This window comes from Paroedura picta, chromosome 16, assembly GCF_049243985.1.
Source record: "Paroedura picta isolate Pp20150507F chromosome 16, Ppicta_v3.0, whole genome shotgun sequence".
Taxonomy (NCBI): Eukaryota; Metazoa; Chordata; class Lepidosauria; order Squamata; family Gekkonidae; genus Paroedura; species Paroedura picta.
This window is the reverse complement of record NC_135384.1, coordinates 26393612-26417927: the sequence shown is the minus strand read 5'-3', so window position 1 is coordinate 26417927 and position 24316 is coordinate 26393612. Positions and strand designations below refer to the sequence as shown.

General features: G+C 40.9%; 2 protein-coding genes across 2 annotated transcripts; both read right to left on the bottom strand.

The window, feature by feature from the left end:
- Window positions 1-224: 224 nt before the first annotated feature.
- Window positions 225-8199, bottom strand: LOC143825969 (keratin, type I cytoskeletal 12-like). The gene is made up of 8 exons (XM_077314426.1): window positions 7628-8199; window positions 6594-6676; window positions 5533-5689; window positions 4245-4406; window positions 4013-4138; window positions 1923-2140; window positions 1090-1445; window positions 225-411 (listed from the first exon to the last, which is right to left on the bottom strand). Exons 1-8 carry the CDS (start codon window positions 8159-8161, stop codon window positions 308-310), a joined length of 1740 nt encoding a protein of 579 aa, XP_077170541.1. The 5' UTR covers window positions 8162-8199; the 3' UTR covers window positions 225-307.
- An 8748-nt stretch (window positions 8200-16947) lies between these two features.
- Window positions 16948-24284, bottom strand: LOC143825973 (keratin, type I cytoskeletal 12-like). The gene is made up of 8 exons (XM_077314431.1): window positions 23098-24284; window positions 21994-22076; window positions 21497-21653; window positions 20121-20282; window positions 19893-20018; window positions 19267-19484; window positions 19074-19126; window positions 16948-17743 (listed from the first exon to the last, which is right to left on the bottom strand). Exons 1-8 carry the CDS (start codon window positions 23548-23550, stop codon window positions 17646-17648), a joined length of 1350 nt encoding a protein of 449 aa, XP_077170546.1. The 5' UTR covers window positions 23551-24284; the 3' UTR covers window positions 16948-17645.
- Between the last annotated feature and the right edge of the window lie 32 nt (window positions 24285-24316).

Here is a 24316-nt window from a genome sequence, read left to right as displayed (position 1 = left end):
AGTTGCCACAGTAAGAAAAAGTTTATTGTAGAATGCAGAAAAATGATGCCAACATGGAATGTCTTCCTATAGAAGCAGTAGTAACAAAAGTACAGAAACAAAGAAAATTCTAATAGAGGATTATAATGTTCAGGTAGACATTGATTAGCTGTGCAGTCCTAAACAGACTTACAACCCTCTAAACCCACTGAAGATGATAGGTTTAGAAGGGTGTGACTCTATTTAGGATTACATTACACGTTGTTGTATAATTCACTTTTTTGCTACAGCATATTTTCAAAAGTCTTCCTAAAGGAGTTAAGATTGCTTAGTTTATTGGTTTTTCTTCTACAGACTGGACATGAGTGGAGATAACTTGGTCACCAATTCTGTCTTCCACAATTGTCTTGATCACTCTTGTTCTTTGTTGATCTGTGTAACAGACAAATTTCAGAGAAGATAGAGGAGAGCAGGAATTCTATTAAATACTGTTGTTTAAGCCATCTAAATAACAAAAATTACACCTGAGAATCATTTAATCACTGCCGTTTCATTTTGCACGGAATACTACACGTTTGTAAACGGGACATTGTATTTGCAGTGTCTGGGGGGTAAGATCACTGGATACAATCTCCAGCTGTCCGTTTCCATGAGTTCATCTCTGTACTGGATGATCCCTTGCACAGGACTTTAGGATGAACTTAAAGTTGTCATGGGTTGCACCATCTCTGGCCTTTTCTCTCCCCTCTGTGACCCTCAGTACCTTTTGGATAGTGCAGCTACACTGCTGTCTGAAAGGCAGTGTTGTAGTGACGTTTCTTTATATGGGCTGTGATTATATTATGATGACAGATTAAGAAAGGCATTCCCCTTTGCCAGCACAAAAATCATTGTGTCCAATCCCATGCTCAGCTGCCCATGCGCAGTGGAGCACAAGCTATTATGTTATTTAAAAAAAATCCTTTCCTTTTACCCCTGATCATTATTTCATTTTGTGAGGTTAATTGGGAATATATTAGGACTTTTTAATCGTCAATATAACAAAGGAAAAATGTTTCTAGAAATATGCAAATTAAAAATGCATGGATCTATAAGAACAAAGTGGATTACCTCTGGCAGTGTTCCCACTTCTTGATCCTGAGTCATCAGAACAAGATCTTGTGCTTCCAGATCCTGAAGTTCTAGCTCTCGACTGGGGCTGAGAGGTGGCAGATTCTTGGTTTGTAGACCTTGAGTTTTCAGATCCAGTATTTCTAGATGGGGACTGAGAGGAACCAAAACCTCTGGATCTTCCATCTGTAGCTCCCAAAGCCCTGCACCTGGAATCTTCAGATCCTGATGTGCTAGATCTAAAGTTGGAAGATGATTGGTCTCTAGGTTTCAAATGTGTTGATTCTGGTTCCCTAGCTCCAACTTGTGTGCGGTTCCCCGCATTTCGTATTCCCGACACACTAGATCCACAACCACTGTAAAAACAGAAACGGCATGCAGAATGATTAGGGCTGCCAGAATTCATTATAGTGTAGTGCTCTGTGGAGGGCCATAACTGGATGTTTTGCACAGGCTTAAAATGTTCATTCTTTCCCTCTTTCTGAACAAAAATGGCAATTACAGTTCTATGATGAGCACATAGACAAAGGAGGATCTAGTTCAGATGCCTGAGGGAAGCTTTGGAATTCTGACACTCGGTGATGGGCACAAATATAACATGACTGCCATAAGTGGCTCAAAATGTCAGGGAGTGAGGTCATGCATAACCGGAATAGTAACTCTTCAATGTTTCAGGCAGTAGCTCTGTTTAAATGGATTACTTTCAAAAATGGACACATTATTTAAATAGGTGCCAGGAAAGGTGTTGGCAGGTACCATTGCCCACCATGCTGGGGACACCAATCTAGTCTAGATGTAGTATGTTTACCAAAGAAAGAATTCTGCCCAATTACCTCTCTTCCCCATCCATCAGGCTGCAGTAAGTTTCAATCTCACTCTCCAAGCGGATCTTGATGTCTAGGAGCTGCTGATATTCTCTGTTCTGGTTCTCCGTATCATCCCTGATCTGCATCACTTGACTTTCAACAGCACTTATTGCTCCTTGTAATTGGGAAAGCTGGGCACAGTATTGGCCTTCGACCTCTGCTAGAGTAGCCTCAAGAGATTGTTTCTGATGTAAGAAGAAAACACAATAGCATAATGAAAAATGAATTAATAATAATAATAATAATAATAATAAAATAGAACAGATTCAGAGTACCTTTATTGGGATAAAATTGCAAAGCACAAAATGAAAATTTCGAACAGTTTCAGATGTAAAACCTATCGTAAAAGATTTTCATTTAAAATTGCCAGTAGAAACGTTGCTACTTTTATAATAGTTGCCGTGTCCCTCACATTTAGTCTCATTTTAATCCGGTGTTTCTCATTAACACAGCTGAATTTCAGTTTCTTCAGATAATTAGCTAACGGGCGACGGAATAATTCAAACTTAAGACACACCAGAAGTATATGGTACAACGTGTCAGGGACACTAAATCCATGTAAACAGTATCTCTCTCTCTTCAAAAATACAATATTGAGATACTTGAGTGAAAATGTGATTAGGACTCTGAAACAAATATGCCCTCAAACATTTCCCTCAAACCCTTCTTTTTGTAAATTTTGATGTTGAATGGTTGTTAAATATCTGTTAAAAATGCATATATTATGCAAATGCTTTGTATTATGGCATTCAGCACCCAATTGGTGGTATTTCTTATTTCAGGTAACATTTGATTTTCAAATTTGGTGTTGGACAATTTTTAATAGTTTCAATGCAGTGTTAATTAGTATTTGACAGTTTAGTAAGTTTGACCACTCCTGGCTATTTGGTATTTGATTTATTATGTCATCTGCCTTGAGACTCAGAGAGTAAGGCACCCTATAAATAACCAAATAAAAGTATGACACCTGCCAAATACCAAGTCCTCAAGACATCAGTCTAAATCAGATGTAATCAACCTTAAATTCTGAAGTCATAATTCTAATTAAAATTGCGGAATTAGAAAGGATGGCTTATCTTGAAATTCCCCAACATTTCTGCTATATATGTGCTTTCATTGTATGGATGAATGCTGCAGCATTCTTAACACCATCCCATACAACAGCAATAAAAGTGAATGTTTTGCTATCCATAGGCATGGATCATGAGATCTAGAGAACTGAGTGCATTATATAATGGAAATGCTAACCTAAGCTGGGAACTCTCTTCCCCTTTCCCATAAAGCAGATTTTTCTGCACCCAGCAGGACAGATTTACTTGTAGAAATCATGACCTCATGAGAATTACATTTAGATTTTTAATTTTATTTATCTATTAAGACCTATCCTGCCTGGTAGTTCAAGGCAGCTTGAGGGCAGATTGTGATTGTCTTTTTCTAGAGCAATCTGGCATATTAGTTTTTTTTCCCCAAATTTCACACATGACATTTGCTACTTATCCGTTTCTCTGGACTGAGCAGCAATTGTCGTCTGTTGAACAGACTCGTGGCAGATTGTAGCTCCTGATACTTTGCTCTGAATATCTCAAGTGCATGTCCTGCCTCCAGAGTGGAAAGCTGATACTAGCAGATTGAAGACCCCCCCCCCCACTCCCCTGGTTATAATTTTTAATTCAACGCAGCACCATACTGTCTCCCAAGTCCCTGTCTACTTTAAAGCAGGGGTAGTCAACCTGTGATCCTCCAGATGTCCATGGACTACAATTCCCATGAGCTCCTGCCAGCATTTGCTGGCAGGGGCTCATGGGAACTGTAGTCCATGAACATCTGGAGGACCACAGGTTGACTACCCCTGCTATAAGGGATACTTTACTCTTTTAAATCCAACTTGAGTGAGAGAGAAGCAGCATCATGTTTGACCACTACAGCCCTTCATTGCTTAGGCTGGAACCATTTTCCCTCCTTTCTGTGCTTCCCTTTATTCTGGTCTTAAACCTAAGAGAGTGTTAAAAGTTAAGAAGCAGAAAGCATAAGTATGACTTTAAAAAAATTCGTAATACCAGAGACAATTGTGATTGCAAATCAATCTCCAGGTTTTGCAGAGTGCGTCTCAGTTCCGTAATCTCACTCTTGTTAGTGGTGGCCTCCTCGACACTGCTGCTGATCTGCCTGTTCAGTTCTTGACTCTGTGATTGGCGAAAAAGAAAAAGTTCCAAAGTCTTTAATTAAAGATTTTTTTTTTTTGCTTAAAGGAGAGGACTCCAGTAAGTACATGGCTAGTATCTCTTTCACCTGTTCGTTGAACCACATTTCGATGTCTTTTCGGTTCTCCTCGGCCATGGCCTCATATTCAGCTCTCATCTTGTTGAGAAGAGTGGTCAGGTCGACTCCAGGTGCTGCATTGACCTTTACATCTATATCTCCAGCAGTACTATCTGTTGCAGAATTCATATCCTGTAGGAGAATTCATCAATATAGGAATTTTTTTTAAAAAAGCTTCTTGCAAAAGGCATGAATGCAAATTGTATTTCTTTGTAAAAGTAAAACAAAAAAATTTGTGTAAGCACGAATGATGAATTCCAAATTACTTTCGTTTTGGGCCCAGATTTTCATCTAGTTAATCACTTTGATAGAGCAGAACAATTTGTATGCTGCGTATAGTGGCTGTTGAATTATTTAGTGTACAACGTTTTAGTGTATCATGACTTTTAAAACCTTACCAGACATTCAACGCAAAACAGAATCTCTAGTTCCTTATATTAATAGTCTCTTCGTGTCAATTTTATATACAACTATTGAGGCCTGAGATTACATGGTGATTTTAATATGGATTGTGCAAAGAAATAATGCACTTAAGCAGATCTATCTCCATTTTGGACGCTGGAGCCAATGAAAACCTAAAAGGCTGCTATGCCCTAATTTGCTCCTGATAAATCCTCCCTGGCTGCTTGCAATTCTGCCATTCCCCTTTGCTGAAATTTACCAATGCAAGGGAGAGCCATACGGAGACATCACTTGAATTTAGGCTTGGCTATTTGGCCAGTTTTTTTTTTTTTAAGAAAATGAAGTAGTTGACCATTATCAACTGCTTTTTAAAGCAATATATCAGAACACCAGAAAAAAAGCCATTTTTATTAGCAGTATCTTTGATCCATTTCAGATCAGCCTGAACTCCAGAGGCATCTCAAGGGGTCCAAAATAAATCTGGGGTAATAGTGCTGTTAAAAGGTCTATGTAACTGACTGTCAGAGTGAGTACAGAAAGCAACTGTTATCTTTGAAAGCTGAATGGTGTAAAGCTACTTAAACAAGCAATGTCAAGCGAATCACTGAATATTTTCACCATTGCTGAAGATACTAGGCAACACAATAACATTTTAGGCACCTTGGTACCCTGGACTTCTCCAGCCCAGCGATTTTTTAATGCCCATACAGAACTGGAGCAGATTAATTATTATCTGTGAGGGAAATGTAATCCACTAGTCCATTGACGCTGTTGGTAGTTTTGCTAGTGAGTTGCACCAGCTGTTGGTACAACATATATTTGGACTTATTTTGCACACAACGTAGACATGTGTTACCTCCTCATGAGTCGTCTTAATATATTGCAGCTCCTCAGTCAGGCTTTCAATCTGCATTTCAAGGTCACTCCTGCTCATGGACATTTCATCAAGGACCCTACGCAGGCCGTTGATGTCAGCTTCCACACTCTGGCGGAGGGTCACTTCATTGTCATACCTAAAGAAAAATGTTTGAAAAGGGTTGTCAGCAGACACATGTAGCCCATGTGGCCTGAGAGGGGTAAAAAAAAAATCACTTTTTTTGTTGTTTGTTCAATAACATCATCAGTCATCCGTTTACTCTTGTCAAATGTTCTATTAGAGAGGTGGGAGCCCTGCAGAAGAGAGGCAGTTTAAAAACCAAATAGTAATAGTAAGGTAAAGGTAAAGGTATCCCCTGTGCAAGCACCGGGTCATGTCTGACCCTTGGGGTGACGCCCTCCAACGTTTTCATGGCAGACTCAATACGGGGTGGTTTGCCAGTGCCTTCCTCAGTCATTACCGTTTACCCTCCAAGAAGCTGGGTTCTCATTTTACCAACCTCGGAAGGATGGAAGGCTGAGTCAACCTTGAGCCAGCTGCTGGGATTGAACTCCCAGCCTCATGGGCAGAGCTTTCAGACGGCTGCCTTACCGCTCTGCTCCACAAGAAGCTCTATAGTAATAATAGTAGTAATAATAATAATATAAGGGGTGCTTTTCAGCATGCCATGAAATGGACCTGGAATGATCCAAGTGTCTGGCTAATTTTCTATTATGAAACTAGAACTTCTATGCAATGGCTGTGGTGAATAGGGATGTCTTCCTTAAGTGTGCTGGGAGTTCACACAGCATATTTACATGTCATATGACAACCTCTCAGTCAAAGATAATCTGTTCCAGTATGATGCTAGCACATGTCTCCAAAACAGATGATAGTTCATTTTGCATGAATTCAGAACTGCATTGGTTTGGGGTCTGTGACTTATTTTGGCTTTGGAACCAATGTGTAGAGCCCTTGGTTTACAGAGCATGGTTTACAGGGCATGCTCTGCCGTTGCCTTGTTAAACTTGTAGATGTATAGCTCATTGCACCCTGCTCACTTGAGTTGGAAGTCAGCACCAGCCAGCCTCGCATTGTCAATCTGCAAAATGACTTTTCCATTGTCTGTAACTGTAGTAATTATCTGAAAAAGAGGGGAAACAGTATAAGTGTGTTGATATGCTATCAAACCTCTTTATTATGACACATTTGCTTTCTATGGGCAATCAATAAAAATCTACTTAGCTAGATAATATCATATTTATGGAAATCGTAAGGCATGTACTGTTGAATGACACCAGTACTTACAACTTAAGGACCATTATGAAAACCTAATAAAGTCAATTTGTTTATTTTCCTTTCCTTTTCACTGCCTCCGAATTATGGAAAAGCAAACAAAACAAATAAATCTAAAACTTCAGTTGTCAATGGATATGTGTGGTCTTAGGCATAGGTGATTTGATCCAGCAGAAAAGTACCCGAATCAGTCTTGATTTGGGCACCGATTGGCTGAATCTGGTCCAAATCACCGTTTCCCAATAAGTTTAAATGACTGAATCAACCTTGCGTGTATCTCTGAATCATAATTTGGCACAATTTGGCAATTTGAGCAAGTGGCCATTTAAACTTAAAAGAGAAAGCGAAAAATCCCCCTTTTTGTCTTTCCTAACTCTTGGGAAGTGTGGGTTTGAGGTCAAGACACCAAACTCACAGCAAAGTTGCAGGAGCCTCTCCTCAAACCCCCAAGTTGCAAAAAAATTGGACCTTGGGGTACAATTCTAAGGGGAACCAAATAGGGTACCCCCTCCAATCTCCATTATTTCCTATGAGGTCAAAAAGGTTTTGTGGTCTGTTCTCATCATAGGAAATAACGGAGGTTAGATGAGGAGGCTCTCATTGGGTGCCCCTAGAGTTGGACCCCCCGGCCCAATCTTTTTGCAACTTGGAGATTCTTTTGAGGAGAGGCTCCTGAAAGTTTGGTGCCTCTTCCTCAACCCCCCCCTCTCCCCACAACCCAGAAAAGACACACAAAACAAGTTTTAAAATAAGTTATTATAAAAAAAATTATAAGAAAGTTTTAGAAGCATTTCCATACCTGTTTCTGAAGGTCCTCAATGATGGCGTAATATTTGCTATAATCACGTGACCCTCCATCGCTGGTTGCTTGTCCCCGCACCTTGTACCATTCTGCAATTTTCTCCTCCAGGTCCGTGTTAGCTTCCTCTAAGGCGTGGACTTTGCCCAGGTAGGCTGCCAAGCGGTCGTTGAGGTTTTGCATGGTTTGCTTTTCGTCGCCAGAAAGAAAGCCACTTTCTCCACCACCAAATTCATTCAAGCCTGCCGCTGCACCACATCCAGACGCACCCCATCCAGGGCTTGATCCCCAGGACCCACCAGTGTTGCATGCTGCGCCACTAGAGCTCCATCTCCCTTGACCCCCGGATACCCCTCTGGCATTGCACATTCCTCCACTGGAGCCCCATGCGCCACCACTGCTCGAGCTTCCCCCAAAGACCCTCCCCCCAGAACTACTGCTTAAGCTGCACATTGCACTGCCTGATGTTCTCAGAATTCCTCTGCTGCTGCAGGAGCTAGACCCTTGATTGGAAGAGCGACTAAAGACATTCATTCTTGGAGGTATAATATACAGAAGACCTTCCCTGTGCAGCAATGCAGCGTAAGGAGAAGCTATCTTTGGAAGCCAGTTTTTGCCTTTTTATACACAAACTAGCAATTACATCACACTCCTAAATGCACAGTGTTTTTTGTGCCAACCTACTAGCCTAGTCCATCTTTAGTTAATTATAGTAATTAATAGCTAATCCTAATATATACATCTGGGCTTGTCCCTCTGGGTGTTCTGTATGTCTTGGTGGAAAACAGGTGGAACAGAAGGGATTCAGCCTTTCATTACAGTGTTGAAGCTTCTTTGGAACAGGATTGAGTAATGACTTTCCTTTTTATATATTTACTGCTTCCTAAAACATTATTGCATGTTACCGGTTCATATCTTGTATATCCTTGGTTTGAATTATAGTTATTGCTATTTTACCTTACATATTGCCACTCTTTTAAAGAACTATGTTCACAGAACTCTAGCCAAAATCATAGAAGTATTGAAAAGTTCATAAATGTCAACCTTTCTGCTTAACTGACTCAGAAACCTGATCCAAGTGCATTTTGGTTCTGCTTTAAAAATATGCACATAGGAAGCAGGAGAGGAATGGTGAACCCTTGTGGTTCATGGGATTTCTGCCTATCTTGCTCAGGCTAAAGATGACTCTGGTTTGTTTTATATGTAAAGTGAAAGTCTGACAAAATATTTTTTCCAGGTTAGTCATTTTATGATCAACCTTAAAGAGCCAACTTGGTGTTGTGGTTAAGAGAGGTGGCTTCGGATCTGGAGAACTGAGTTTGATTCCCCAGTCCTCCACATGCAGCCAACTGGGTGACCTCGGGCCAGTCACAATTCTTTCAGAGTTCTCTCAGCCTTACCTTCCTCAGAGAGTGTCTCTTGTGGGGAGAGGAATGGTAGGCGAATATAAACGGCCTTGAGCCTCCTGTAAAAGGTGGGGTACAAAAAAACAGCCCTTACCCCTTTTCTCACTCTCCCCCCCAAAAATGTTTTCATTTAAAGTATTTTAACCCCCACCAGTCATGGATTTCTTTTTTCTTCAGTAGAGTCTAGGAGGCCAGCTTTTGGATCTGCAAGGAATACCCATTCAGATACTGCTTATCCCATAGCAGGGGGATGTTTGGTGTGGAACGTCCTGTGATTGCCCCCCCCCCCTACAACAGCCATTTTATGATCTGTCCCGCATTTGGATGGGAGACCTCCAAAGTATATCAGGGTCATGCTGCAGAAGCAGGCAATGGCAAATCACCCCTGATTGTTTCTTGTCTTGAAATCCCCATGGGATCACCATAAATCAGCTGTGACTCGACAGCTCCTTCCAATCCCACCATGACCTGCCTTCTGTTGCCTTGTTCTCCTCTCCTCCACTTCATCCCTACAACAACTCTATGGGATAGATTAGGATGAGAGTGTGTGGTTGACTCAAGCATATTAAGTGTTCCTAAGGTTATGTGGACCATTAACCATAAGGGCAATCCTAAGCAATGTTTCACCCTTCTAAGAAAATGTGCATATTGAATTAAGGGGAATTAAGCCTCACTTCATTCCCCTCCTCACTTCAGCACTCACACCACATAGCTTTTATTCGTGCAGATCCTATGATTCAGAAGATAATCTTGTTTGTAGTCATCCAATGGAATCTCTCTGTGCTTCTTCACCATCAAAAGAGTTGATTTGATCTAGCCAGTGCTGGTATCAACGTACCCCCTTGGTGGGGCAGCCGCTGGAGTCCAGAGCTTCTGGTAGGGCCCACTGCCGCAGACCCTGAAATGTGCCCTTTCCAACATCCATACTTCTAGCTGCATATACCACCAAGTGCTTTCAGGGATAGGACTGCTGGCGGTGCACATGGCTGTGAGAATGGGCTATAGGAGGTCTTGCAAGCAGGACAGGGGAAAGATGCACAGGCAGCTAGTGGGTGGGTATAAAGGGAGGCACCTGGGAACACTCTGCCCAGGGCCTCCCAAAATCTGAACTGGTCTTGAATCCAACCTACTGGGTTTCGAAGGGTGTGACTGCTGTTTAGGATGGTACTTCAGTACTTTGCATGTTTCTTAAGCTGTTGACAAAAGGATGGCTGACCTAGTTTTCAGTTCAGAATATATTTTGGATGAAATTCAAGGTCTTGTCTGGAAAGCAATTAGAAACCACTGTCTCAATTTAGTTTCATGTCTATGGCCTAAAAATCATTAAGCTGTCAATGAACAGTGACGACTGAGTATGTGATGTCCCAATTACAGCACCGGCTATTTCTTTTTAACGGCTTTCAAAGAGAAGGTAAAGCTGGTTGCTTCCCACAAATTATTTAGGCTGGTCTTGATGACTGCTGACTAGATAATTCTTCTTTTCAATTAAAATAATGGCATATGCATTTCAAAATGTGTGTATTGCCAAACCCTGAAACATAAACCACGCTATTAGTCCACAAAAGCAGGTCTTGTTAACTGATTAGTCATCTTCACATTTGGGAAAGTTTTTACAAAAAGCTGGGACTTTCTTGCACGTAACCTGAGAACAACCTTATTGTCATCCTTAACGGTGTTCATGAGAAACATTAGCCGTTGACTCAGCATTTCTCATAACTTTAATGGATTCCCTCCCATTTCTTCCAGTTTGGAAGCAGAAGTGGGAGGGAGTGTATTGGTAACAATGGTTTTTACTCCACAGGTTCATTAATAGTTTTGTAATTCAGCTAATAAATCACTAGCAATGGCTTAACTAAATGTGGCATCCAAAATGGATGTGGCAGTTATCTCCATCTGTGGTGTTACTGATAACAACTATGGAGACTTGGACGATACTAAAGCTAATATCACAGAGACTAGAAGATCAGGATACACAGATTCTGGGCTCCTCTAACAACAGTGTATGTTCTCCCCGCTTCTGGGATATTCCCTTATCTTACAAATCCATGCCCATGTATCTCCAAATTTTGGGGAGACACCAGTTAAGAAGAGCATTTCTAGTAGCTCGCTTAAACATCTTTCCTTCAAATGTCACCAGAGGTAGATTTTTGAAGATCCCTCCTCAGGAGAGATAATGTTTACATGGATTTAGTGTCCCTGACACATTGTACTATATACTTCTTGTGTGTCCTAAGTTTGAAGTATTTTGTCGCCCGTTAGCTAATTATCCGAAGAAATTGAAATTCAGCTGTGTTAATGAGAAACACTGGATTAAAATGATACTAAATGTGAGGGACACGGCAACGATTATAAAAGTAGCAAAGTTTTTACTGGATATTTTCAATGAAAATATTTTACATCCGAAGATCTTTTACATTCAGATTCTACATCTGAAACTGTTTGAAATGTTCATTTTATGCTTTGCAATTTTATGCCAATAAAGGTACTCTGAATCTGAATCTGAATCTTGGATTGCAAGAGTAAAGGTCCTGTTTGATTTGGTTAAGGCTCTTTACTAGCCCTTTCCTCACAACATTTTAGGGGATGTGATTCCATGGCAACAAACTGCATCCCTGAAAGTGTTTCAAGAACCTTTGTGTGCATACGGCTAAGTGTGTGTGCATAAGGCTATCTGCATGTCCTCAGATCATCAGATTTATGATATTTAATCTTTGAATTTATGCAGAACTACATTTCCTCTGTTAAGGTTTCCTAGATAGCTCCCATGCAGACCTTTTGATTCTTCAGATTAATTTTCTTCTTAGCTGACTAAGAATTCACTATAGAGATTTACTGGAATGAAGATTTGATTGACCTTGCCCATTGCTTGGAGAACCAGAAAATTGCATGTCTACCCCAGCTGTTTACCCATCCATGTTCCTCAGATCATCAAGCCCATTTTAGCAAAGTGGCTGTACCACACTAAAACACCTGTTCAGTTAAGAATGCAAATGCTGCAGCTGCTTGAGAAAACCCCTAGCTTCCGAGGTTCCCCTTTAACTTAATCAAGGTTTCTTCGTCACAAACTTGCTAAAACAATTAGTGAAACTCCATTTCTTTATTTCAAGAACATTGTTTTAGGGGCTAACCATCCAAACCTGGCCTTAGGACACATTTTTGAGTAGGGTATTTTTTTGATGGCCCTGGAAAGGTTTTCCCCACAACCAATGATGGCCTTGTGTCGGCATGTACACAGCTGTGCTTTCCAACTGTATTCTGCATGGATGCGCCACTTCTGGGGTTGAGAAAGTTGAGAAAGTCTACTGTAGATTAATACAATTGGGAATCACAAAGATTTGTGGGGGCATCTCATTTCCCCCTCCTCCATTGTTTTCCATTCCAGAAAGTGGGTTACCTTCTACTTTATTCCTTCCTCCTTCTTTCCTTTTATCTACCCCACCCTGTTTAGCTTCAACTTTCCTGACTTCCTTCCCTCCTGTAGCTTTCCCCTGGGCAACCGCAGAGTTCCAGAAGTTAAGCCCAGCTGGGCCTAGTAGCCAGATCTGGCCCAGAATGCTGCCTATTTCAGAGGTATCTTAAATGACAAGATTGGAAGTTATTAAGCATTTTATTAGTTCAGATTGTCAGTGACTCTCATGTACATTTGATACAGTAAGACTTCAATATATCTACTGATTTATTCCTGAGCTTTATAACTACAGCGCTGTAAGGCAGTATCCTTCTCACATCAGAGTTTGCCTACTGCTTGTCACTTTGGATGCCACTGTTATGTTCAGCAGTAGCTGGTTTGTGTTGTCAACATAAGTACAACCAACTGGTTGAAGCTCCCTTTACAACTGGGTTCCTAAAACTCAGCCACCAGCATCATCCTGAGTTACATACTTCTAAATTCATTGAGGCCAGTGCTTATCAAAGGGTGTAAATATTTAGGATAGCACTGTATAGTGTGTATCTCTCAGTAATCTATATGACAAATGACGTTGCATTTTTCTTTTACCTACAACGCATTTCTGGGTTTTAAAACATTTGACTTACTGACAGCTAAATTATTTCTAACATGTCTTGTGGGCCCAAGGCTGTTTAATAGCTGGATTACAAGGCAATTTCATAGATGTAGATCCTCATTTCCCTTTAGTCAGTTTTTGCACTTGATAATAGATGTAATTCTATTATGTAAGTTCCGCGGGGCCTGCAAAAGGGAACTCTTCCGCCAGGCATTTGGCTGAGGCCAGGCACAACCAGCAACATCTGCAGGGCCCCTGACCTCCCCTCCCCCCCCAAAATCCATCAAGGCATTCTACTCCTGGACTTGTTTGCATTATTATTGTTTAATGTTGTACTGTTACCCTGTTATTATCAGTTAGTAATATTAATTGTTATAGTCATTTATATGTATGGTTTCTGTGTATAGTTCTCAGTTCTATGTGAACTGTCCTGAGCCTTCGGGGAGGACGGTATATAAATGTGAATAAATGAATGAATGAATAAATAAATAAAATAATTAATCTGATCTCTTGTTGGAAACAATAGTCTAAGTCACCATCCATATAACTCTCAGGATCACAGACTCATAAACTCACTTGTTATGACAGGCTTCACAGAGTTTAACAATAATGTCATACTCCTATTTTAGAAAATTCGGTCAACGTGGTCCATTGGGCATGTGGCTATGTGAATGAGGTTATGTGGTTGTGTTTTTTGTGAAATACAGAGAAGGGCAAGGCTGAACAGTCTGGGACTTTTTAATTTAGAAAAGAGATGATAGCTTGAGTCCAGGGTTCCCTTTAAGACCAACAAAGTTTTATTCAAGGTATAAGCTTCTATGTGCGAGAAAACTACAGTAAAACAGAATTTCCTCAACCATTACACATGGGGGGTTAATTGCCAAGAAGGGCTTGTTAGAGTCAAGATGCATATGTATCTGGCCTATTATAGCTGAGATAGGATTAAGATGGTTGATAAGACCTGTAAATGGCAATAATTTAGCGTACAAATGCAAGAATTTAATAAAGAGATGTGAGACCGAATTTTGAATCCAGAGGAACCGATTGGCCACTCTGTGAGAGAGGTCTAGATGCTGGACTAGATAAACTATTGGTCTGATCCAGTAGGGCTCTTCTGATGTTCTTATATCAGAATTATGCAGTTGGGTGTTCCAGATGATTCACCCCCATCATCTGGGGTTAGAGAAATGAGTTTTCAGGCAGACTTGAGTTATTACACCGCTAATTACATAAATGCAAACACTAACCAAGCAGGGAGTAGACAAATCCTTAGTACTTCAAAACATATAAAACAGCATGTTAACCTGGATTGGCATTTGCTACATAAGGACCTTGGGTCTGCACCCCACACCACTGTTGTTCTCTTGAATGTGAAAGCAGCCTTGGTAGGGAAAGACGAGCATGGGAGAATGGCACAAGTTTGAACTTCATCACCAGTTTTGCAATACCACTTTTGGACTTCCATACAGTCTGTGAGCTTCCCTTTTCCTTGTTCAGACAAATTCAGAGGGATGTAAGTGAATTAATTAGAGTGACCAAATTTTGAAAAAAAATAGAGGACATATTTCCATGGCTGACTACAAACAAGTGATCATTAACCCCAGGTGAAAGTCTCATTAAAAAAAAAAAAAAGCACCCAAAGGAGGATGAACACCCCCCCCCCCAAAAAAGGATATGTCCTCTTAAAATGGACATCTGTTAACCCTAAAATAATGGAACTGTCCAAGTGATGGGTACTTAGAGCTATTCAAAATCTTTGGACTTCTTGTTTTCTTGAATCCCCAGTAGATGGCAATCTATGATTACTAAACTCTGGTTAGAAATGAGCTGTTAGAAATTTGCTCCAATGGACCTGTTAGCTTTATGCCCAATGAAGTCATTTTAGACTTATTGAGAAACTTGTTTGCTTTGCCATTCTTAACTGAGCTCGATTATGAACCTTTCCCTCCTTTGTATGCCTGTCAAGTCTCACAGATTTTTAGCCTGCAGGCAATTGTAAACCTTTTCATTGTTAGATACACTAATTATTTTCTCATATCCCAGCTCAAGCACAGACTTAAACTGGTTAGTAAATCAAGCCAATTTTGTGGACCCCTGGCTACTTTGAGATTGAAATTAATAGTAAAGGTAAAGGTAAAGGTAAAGGTATCCCCTGTGCAAGCACTGGGTCATGTCTGACCCTTGGGGTGACGCCCTCCAGCGTTTTCATTGGCAGACGGGGTGGTTTGCCAGTGCCTTCCCCAGTCATTACCGTTTTACCCCCCAGCAAGCTGGGTACTCATTTTACCGACCTCGGAAGGATGGGAGGCTGAGTCAACCTTGAGCCGGCTGCTGGGATTGAACTGCTGCCTTACCACTCTGCGCCACAAGAGGCTCAAGAAATTAATAGTGCTGTCTATCAATCTTTATTTGTTATGATCATAGCCTAGCCATGATCGGTCATCAACACATCTACATACAATAAAATTTCAGAGCCATATAACAGGCTCATTTAATTAGTGCAGACATAATACAATTTTGCATGCTATTTCAGCCATGTCTAGCTGGTGGGGTAAAAATGTTGAGATTAAGGAATACATGTATATCTCCCTTCCAAAAGATATGATAGTAGCACATTAAAATGGGCTAAGATGATGGCTCATTATTATTTAGGTAATTCTAAAACATAGAGACAGTCCGCCAGAGCCAAGTTTTTACCATGATTCTCTATTTTGGATGCTTTGATGGGGGAACTCCATGGCATTATACCTGCATATGGCAGCCTCCAGGTGGGACCTGGAGGTCTCCTGGAATGACAACTGATCTCCGGGTGACAAAAATCAGTCCCCCAGGAGAAGACTGCTTGGGAGGGGGGATTCCATGGCATTATATCTGGAGATGCCAGCCTCCAGGTGGGACCTGGAGATTTCCCAGAATTCCATAACATTAGACTCCACCAAGATCCCTCCTTGTGCCAAATCCTGCCCACTCTCAGCTCCACTGCCAAAGTCTCCAAGTATTTCCCAACCCAGAACAGGCAACCCCCTAAAACAGTCCTACCTGCACAAAAAGTGTTGAAGCTGCCTTCTCCTTTCTTGGCCTCTTGGTCCATCAAATCAATATGTGTTACTGCGGTCACCTCCAGTTTTACACAGTGTGTTGTCATGGCCGCAAACCATGTTTTATTAGGGGAAGATATTGTCGGGAGCTTCACATTTTATGATTCTTATGCTCCCAACCAGGTTTCATTGAAATACTGTACTACTATATCTGTGCATCACTGATGAAGACTCTCCTGGTTGAAATACATTTGGCCTATGGTAATTCCATGTACAACCACTGAGACTGTATGTGCACCGTTGCACAGACTGTGTCTTATGATTTCATGTGGCTTAATAATCTTCTTAATGTGCACTTAATAAATATTTGTATTTTAATTTTAGTATGTCTTTGCTGCTCAACCTCTGGATTCTTGATTTGTTTTCTCAGGTTGGGTTTTTGTCCTTTTTTTTGTTTTGCATGAAATCCATCTGAGACAGCAGAACAGAAAAGTGTGGAATCATTATTAATGTATAGTCTTTTAAATATTGCTTGTCATCTATGGAAGCAGAATCTGTGCTGTAAATGAATAGTAAGCAGACTCTGAGATGCTGAATCAGATCTAATACTGAGAGTGATCTGACAAATACTGAGTTTGATCTGACAGCCGGTATGCTGTTTAACCACTGCTGTAAGCACTGTGGCCCAGCCTTATTAAACACCATAAGACAGGGGTAGTCAACCAGTGGCCGTCCAGATGTCCATGGACTACAATTCCCATGAGCCCCTGCCAGCAAACGCTGGCAGGGGCTCATGGGAATTGTAGTCCATGAACATCTGGACGACCACTGGTTGACTACCCCTGCCATAAGAGATTAATAATTGGTTTCTCTAGGACTTAATGGTTGCACCGGAGTGTGATAAAAATGACACATCCCAAAGAAAATTTCCTAGTAAACAAATCTTAACTTCTCTGGTTACGATTGTGAACCTTTAAGTCCTGCATTTATATCAAACTTATACAGTGTCTGCTTTTAATACACTTCATTAGCAGTGTTTCTGGGGAAAAAATGAATGGTAGAAGTAAAGGCACACCTCTGTTTAAATTCAACAGAGGGAAGAATATTTATTTAAAAGATCTATCGATCACATTTTCTGCGCCCAATGTGGACTTGGGGTAGTTAGAGGTGGGAAGATATGAATATATTTGTAGAAATTACATAGAAACATTGAATCCTTAAAGTAGGTTTATAGTAAAAGCCTGTTGATTTGTGCATAGGCAAGCCAAGAAAATGCCATAATTAGAAAAGTATTCTGTGTTGCTTTCCAATCAGCTATGATGGTGTTCTTGAACATGGTATTCAGCATATATATTGGGAACCTAAAGTGCAAGATATTTCCTAAAAACAAAAAAGCCCTCCTTGTACGATTAAACATTCAGTAATAGACCTTATTAGCTGAAGTAGAACATGTAATTATTTAACTAGAGAGGGAATTTCGAATATCTTTGCTACTACTATAACGTTTCTTAATTAATAAGCAAATCCAGCCATTCCCCTGAATTCAAAGCATGAACGACTGGCATGCTGTTTATAACTTTTCTTCAATTTCCTTAACTTGGGACGAAACCACTTTGCCATCCACTACTTCCTCAACAATTGTCTTGATCTTTCTGGTTTTGGTTGGATCTAAACAGGAAGAAAAAGGAGGGTCACAATACATACTTTAGTCATAAATGAGAGTTTCATACAGTCATGCTCTGAATATTTTTCATTTTCTAGTACATTAAAATTTAGTGCAGTAATATGTGACCCAATCCAATGTGCAATACATGGTGTGTATTTTTACACACATATACAGCATATTAGTGATATGAAAGTTTAAAAAAACAGTGAAAGGAAAGACTAATTAAAGTAAACCATGACAATCAGTGGTATATCCAGGAAAAAATGGCTTTTACAGAAAGCACTGAAATGGTGCCTCACAAAATTCTCCAGCTCATTTGTTTTTAATTGAACAACAACAAGAATAACCTCATCATGAATACCCCAATTCACAATCTACATCTCAAAAAGCATTGTATTCCAAACTAAAAATCCTTCCCTCCTTCTTTCACTGTACAATTGGTTTCAGGCATTTCTCTCTTAATATTTATACATTTCAATTAAATCAAACAAAAAGGAAAATAGGAGAAGAGTTGATGCCGTTTCTGTCCCACCCTCTTCATATCTTTAAGTTGCCTAGGGGAAGATTCTACAAGCATGGGGCATGGTGTTATTCTTGAACATATAAAAATCCACTAATTCTACAGCCTTTTTCTCAATGGGACCGAAAGCCCACTGAAAAAGGCTTCCCTGGGTGGGTTACTGGGGGGGGGGGTCTCAGATTATTGGAGCATCAGGGACCCTCTTGCAGCCCTTCACATCTGCCTGGCTACCGCCTGCCTGCCTGCCCGCCTGCCTCCATCCCTCTATGAGGGTGCCCAGGAAAAACTGAGCCAGCCAGATACAAATCACATGTCAGATGGACTAGAGCTGTACTGCCACGCCCTCCAGCAGTGTGTCTGCTGCACCTGCACTGAGAAGCAGCCATGGGCCCTGCTGGCTGACGGAGTAGGAGTACAGCCACGGTGCCACTACTACCTTGATCATGACACAGTCTGCCTGTGGAGTCGGTGACATGGTTGCTGCCGCTTGCTCACCTGGCCTGATGATGTCCCATTGCTATAAGACAGGCTCACCTGTCGCCTTTGCTTGCATGAACCTCCCCCCCTCCCCCCTGAAACGGCCACAGCCACCTCTGAACCCAGCTGAACGTGGCTGGGGAAATGTGCCACCATCCCCGAGGACTGCAAAGGGCCCAGTGGCAGCCCCTTCCGAAACTGTCACCCAGGACATGCGCCTCACCTTAAATACGTTACCAATGGCAATAAATACATAAGACACGAGTGTCCCTATTACGCGGGCATTTCATTGTTGTTTTCTCAACCATACACCTGAAATTCCAACGTCTGCTTACCAGGGGTGGAATCCACTGACTTGGTATTTGCCACAGAGGCACTTTCAAATGACCTGTAACGAAATAATAGAGCTGTTATGCCACGAGACATTGCCAGGCTCAAGCTTACAAGGAACTCAGGCTTTCACAGGGAACTGACCTTACAAGGGAGGTCATTTAATAATAATTTTAAATATTTGGGCAGTCATCCTACCCAGCCTCGCCATCAAGTAGCCTGCGGTAAGTCTCTATCTCCATTTCCAATCGGGTCTTGATATCGAGGAGCTGCTGGTACTCCGCATTTTGTCGTTCCATGTCTGCACGGACCTGGAAAAGCTGTGCTTCCAGATTTCCGATCTGAAGTTGCATCTGGGAGAGCTGGCCACAATAGCCTGCTTCCGTTTCTGCTAGGGTGTCTTCAAGAGATTTTTTCTTTATTGAGGAAGAGAGAGAGAAAAAGAGATTATGAGAGGTATGACATTAACACAGATTTACGTCTGCTGGATTACACAACGAACAGTGTGGTAGTGGCTGGTGTGAGTTTGGGAGCAGAGGACATTGGATACTTCTTTTTTAAACAGTCTGCAAACAGTTCTACGAGATCCCATTACATCTAAGTGCTGATACACTGCACTCAAAAGCATGTTCGTGATAACCCGTCAGCATGTTTTGAAGACAGAGAGCCATTTCTGGAATTAGTGATTGAGAAAGGGGAAAAAAATTCTCGTTAGGACCTGTAGTTCCATGGTAAGGTCATTTTTGAATGGCGTGAAAATGCCCTAAAAGTTATTCAACAGATTTTGTTTCCTGTTTAGTTTGGAGTCAAGCTGGTCGCCATACCATAGCAAGTTGAGACTGCAGTTCTATTTCTAGGCTTTGTAGAGTACGTCTCAGGTCTGTGATTTCACTTTTTCCTGACTGAAGCTGTTCAGTGTTTGAGGAAATTTCGCTCTTCAGCTCCCTGCTCTGAAATATCAAAATAAGATTTTTTTTAAAAAAAAAAATATATATATATCCAGTAATTCTATTCAATAAATTATTCCAGCAAATATTCTCTTTCTGACATACCTTTTCGTTGAACCAGGATTCAGCCTCTTTCCGATGCTGTTCTGCAACCGCCTCATACTGACCTCTCATTTCATTCAGAAGTTTGGTCAAGTCAATCCCTGGAGCTGCATCCATTTCTACACTGACTTGGCCGGTGGCATTGCTTTGGAAACCTTGCAGTTCCTTAAAAGGCAAAAGAATTGGCATAGTAACGCTCAAAGAGACCAGCCTGATGTCAGATGTAAATAAAAGGGCTAGAGAGCCTACTTGGACATACATTCTTCAATATCATATCATCCGGCATTTAAGAAATTCAATGAACTTCCTTGTATTTAGAAAGCCCCCCCTCTCTCATTTGTTCACTGAGTGTGTGTATGTATATATGTGTGTGTGTGTGTGTGTGTTTAGTTCCTTTTAGTAACATGATACCATTTTAAGAAGTCTTTTTCTAAATCTGGGAACATTGCCTACGAAACAGGCTTTCTTCCTTATTCATAGTATCATAGAGTTGGAAGGGGCCAGACAGGCCATCTAGGCCAACCCCCTGCTCAACGCAGGATCAGTCTAGAGAATCCATGAAAAGTGTCTGTCCAGCCACTGCTTGATGGCTGCCAGTGAGGGGGAGCTCACCAACTCCTTGGGCAGTCAATTCCACTTCTGAAATACTCTGTGAATTTGTTTCTGCTACCTGATATCGTTCATGCCTTGTATGCTTGATCCAGTTTAAGCATGCTTTTTAAAAAAAAATTGTATTACTTCTAGTCTGTAGCATTCACTGCTCAAATGCATATTAGATTTTATTTAACAACTACATAAATGTAAATCAAGATTTTCTTCTATTATGGGATGTGGACCCATATACTACCAGGTTACTGGCATCCTATCTCTCGGCCACTCAACATAAAATTAAAATTAATAAACTTATGATTCCCCCATGTGATAAATATAATGGCTTAAGGCAGGGGTAGTCAAACAGTGAACGCTGGCAGAGGCTCCTGGGAATTGTAGTCCATGGACATCTGGAGGGCCGCAGTTTGACTACCCCTGGCTTAAGGCTTAAGGTCAAGGAGTGTCAGAAAGGAAAGGTTTAATAATTCCTAGTTGAACTGGGCTCTATTGGTAAAATTGGCTGTAGGACTCATATTTATATTAACACTTTACTGTGTATTGCATAGAGATTCTTGCTATATAGTGTTTATTCTATGGTATATTTCAGTTTTGCTAAATCAAAAATCTGGGGAAGTCACTGTTTGGTGTTCAGCTTCTCTTTGTACCTAGCCCTGATATTGGAATTGCAGAGAAGTTCTTGCATGGTGACTTCATATAAATAGAGCTTGAAAACAATGTTGAAAAGGGTTGATGAGAGGAATGCTAGAACAATTGAAATGAAAGCCTACTTCTTCATGGTTCTTCTTGAGGTAGGCCAGTTCCTCGTTCAGACTTTCGATTTGCATTTCCAAGTCTGCCCTCGTCAAAGTCAGTTCATCCAGGACTCTACGCAGGCCGTTAATGTCTGCTTCGACAGCCTGGCGGAGAACCAATTCATTCTCGAATCTGAGAAGAAACTAGATGTATGTCTTCTAACCAAACCAAGGCCTCCCAAGTAATAATTTACAGATTCATTTGGGGGAGAGAGCTGGTGCTGAATCTACCGTAGTTCCCTTGCTCCATTTGTCCAGCATAGAGAATTCCTTGATCAAGAATAGCACATTTCCCACTGCTAAAAACTCTAATTTTAATCTTTGCTTTCATTTGATACCACAAAAATAGTTTAAAATACCTAGACATAACAACAACAATAATAAAATTGGGAGCCTTCGACAGTAATGAAAGCGACAATAATAAAATTGTGAGTGATGGTCTAAAATCTAATAAAGAAATATTTTTGACTTACTTTAGTCTGAAGTCTTCAGCTGCCAGTCTGGCATTATCAATTTGAAGGACTATCTGGGCATTGTCAATCGTTGCATTGATTATCTGGAAAAAAGAAAGTGGAATGCAACTTTGCCCTGATGATTCTTTGCTAACTGATTCTAGTGCTTCAACACTACACACAAGTCAAACCAGGATTTTCCACTCCACTTACAAAGTAGGGAGCAGCAATTTTCTTGGCTGTTGTGACTTCACAAAATCTGGGATCCTTCCTTGTATCCGGTTGTAAATGCGAAATAAAACATTTATCTCAATAGAACATAACTGGCCTACCCCCCAAGTTTATGTTATTCATGAAACAAGTTATGCTAAACAGCCAGAGAAGTTTGGGGTTTTTTGCTTGATTCCTGCATGACATTATTTAAAAAAAACTGTTTAACTGGATTTATGGAAGTAATTGTAGTATATGTAAATTTAAGATATTGTCAAATTTATTTCCACGCAGTGTACAATTAAAATGCAAAAGAAATTTGGAGTCAGATGTTATGAACATTTACTGAGAGGTAAATTCCGCTCTGTTAATTTAGACCTTATGTAGGATAGGTTTGAGCAGATTGTAATTGTTTTATTGTACACTCCTGCGTAGTTATTCCGGTCTAAGCCAACTGAAGTAAATTTATAGGAGTGCAAAAATGACCTAGTTAAACTATACCTGGAGCAGTATACATTAAAGTGAAAAGCCTACTATCTGCAAAAAAACTGTTAAACCATTGCTGAACACTCAGAATGCTTTACTATATATATGTATATATATATATTAGTTTGCCCACACAATGATCCTGTGAAGTAGTCATTGATAGTACCATTATACAAACTGGGAAAACAATGAAACCGTAATGCACAATGCCTCAGATGTGGCATGAATCCTCCCCCTCCCCCAGTCTCAGATTGTCCCTATGTATCCTGTTTTGTTTCCTTGAGATCAATAAGATAATGAATATATTATAACAGTGAGGTTTATTACTGGTAACCACTGAAGGATACCATCTAATGTGCAACAAACTACAAGTCACAGCATTGTAAAGTCTAACTTATTCAGTTTGTAAAGAAATGCAGGACTGCTCACCTTGTTCTTGAGCTCTTCAATGATTGGATAGTATTTACTGTAATCTCTGCCAGCTGCCGGCCCACCAGCACCTGGTCCATTTTTCTCATACCATTCACGGATTTTTCGTTCCAGGTCGGTATTGGCTTCTTCCAGTGAGTGCACCTTGTCCAGGTAGGCAGCTAGGCGGTCATTCAAATTCTGCATGGTTTCCTTTTCAGTTCCCCCCAAAAGGTTGCCTTCGCCTCCACCGAAGCCAGCCACTGAACTGCCACCAAAGCCACTTCCCAATCCTCCACCGTATCCTAAATTGTTACTGCCACCGCCTGCAAAACTAAGAAGAGACCCCCCACCAAATCCTCCCCCCATGCTCCCTGAACTACTAGCACTAGATAGTCTAACAGAACCTCCACCAAATCCACTCCGGGAAGAGAAATGCCGAGGTCCAGCAGATGTTCGGATGGAGAAAGCCATGGTATACAAAGAGGATGTTGCTCAAAACCTAATGCAGTGATGGGATGAAGCAGAGTAGCTTTACTGTCGACCTCAGCTTTATATACGAAACCAAAGGGAGTGTCTGGCTGATGAAGACCACGCCTCCTCCAGGCAACACACCTTAATCTATCTCCTACTCAATTTATCTCCTGACCAAGTGGGCTGATATGTTCAAGCTCAAAATTGCCCATTGGCGTGGAAAATTCAGTGCCCTCTGGGTGTTTGTTCTTCTAATGGGTGTATTGGGTGGGGATAAGCTTAGAAATAATCCATCTGCTGCAACCGAAGCCGGAAATATTTTGAGCTTTATTGGACCCATCCCTCTCCCAATGAATTAATATTTTAAAACTTCATCGCCTTGGTACACTCTAAACAAATGATGAACCTTCCTTCTTCTCACATTGTTTCTCCCCTCGTGGGGTTTTGGCCACGTAAAACAGAAACACATTTTTTGCTTGCATTGTTACTACTCTGCCGAGTACATAAATTATGTATGTGTTCAGCAAAGCAATCCTGTTTTCAGAACCCTAAGGCAAGGACCCAAAGACAAGGGCAGTCAGTTCTATGTGCCCAAGGAGCGTTGTGCTTCAGTTTTTCAAAAAGCAGACCCAGTGATCAATGGCAAATAATGGAGGCCATCCTCCTGGTGGGACCTGGAGATAGCTCATCTCCAGACATCAGTTCCCCTAGAGAAAATGGATGCTTTAGAGCAGGGGTAGTCAAACTGCGGCCCTCCAGATGTCCA

What these genes read in the sequence shown, in the direction of transcription:
- LOC143825969 (XM_077314426.1), bottom strand. Translation starts at nt 8,161, where the DNA reads ATGAATGTCTTTAGTCGCTCTTCCAATCAAGGGTCTAGCTCCTGCAGC. An exon ending in AAATGTGGTTCAACGAACAG is followed by an intron (nt 4,139 to 4,244) that starts GTGAAAGAGATA and finishes CGCCAATCACAG; the next exon opens with AGTCAAGAACTGAACAGGCA. An exon ending in TGCAATCACAATTGTCTCTG is followed by an intron (nt 2,141 to 4,012) that starts GTATTACGAATT and finishes TTCTTACATCAG; the next exon opens with AAACAATCTCTTGAGGCTAC.
- LOC143825973 (XM_077314431.1), bottom strand. Translation starts at nt 23,550, where the DNA reads ATGGCTTTCTCCATCCGAACATCTGCTGGACCTCGGCATTTCTCTTCC. An exon ending in GCTGAAGACTTCAGACTAAA is followed by an intron (nt 21,654 to 21,993) that starts GTAAGTCAAAAA and finishes GTTTCTTCTCAG; the next exon opens with ATTCGAGAATGAATTGGTTC. An exon ending in AATCCTGGTTCAACGAAAAG is followed by an intron (nt 20,019 to 20,120) that starts GTATGTCAGAAA and finishes TTGATATTTCAG; the next exon opens with AGCAGGGAGCTGAAGAGCGA.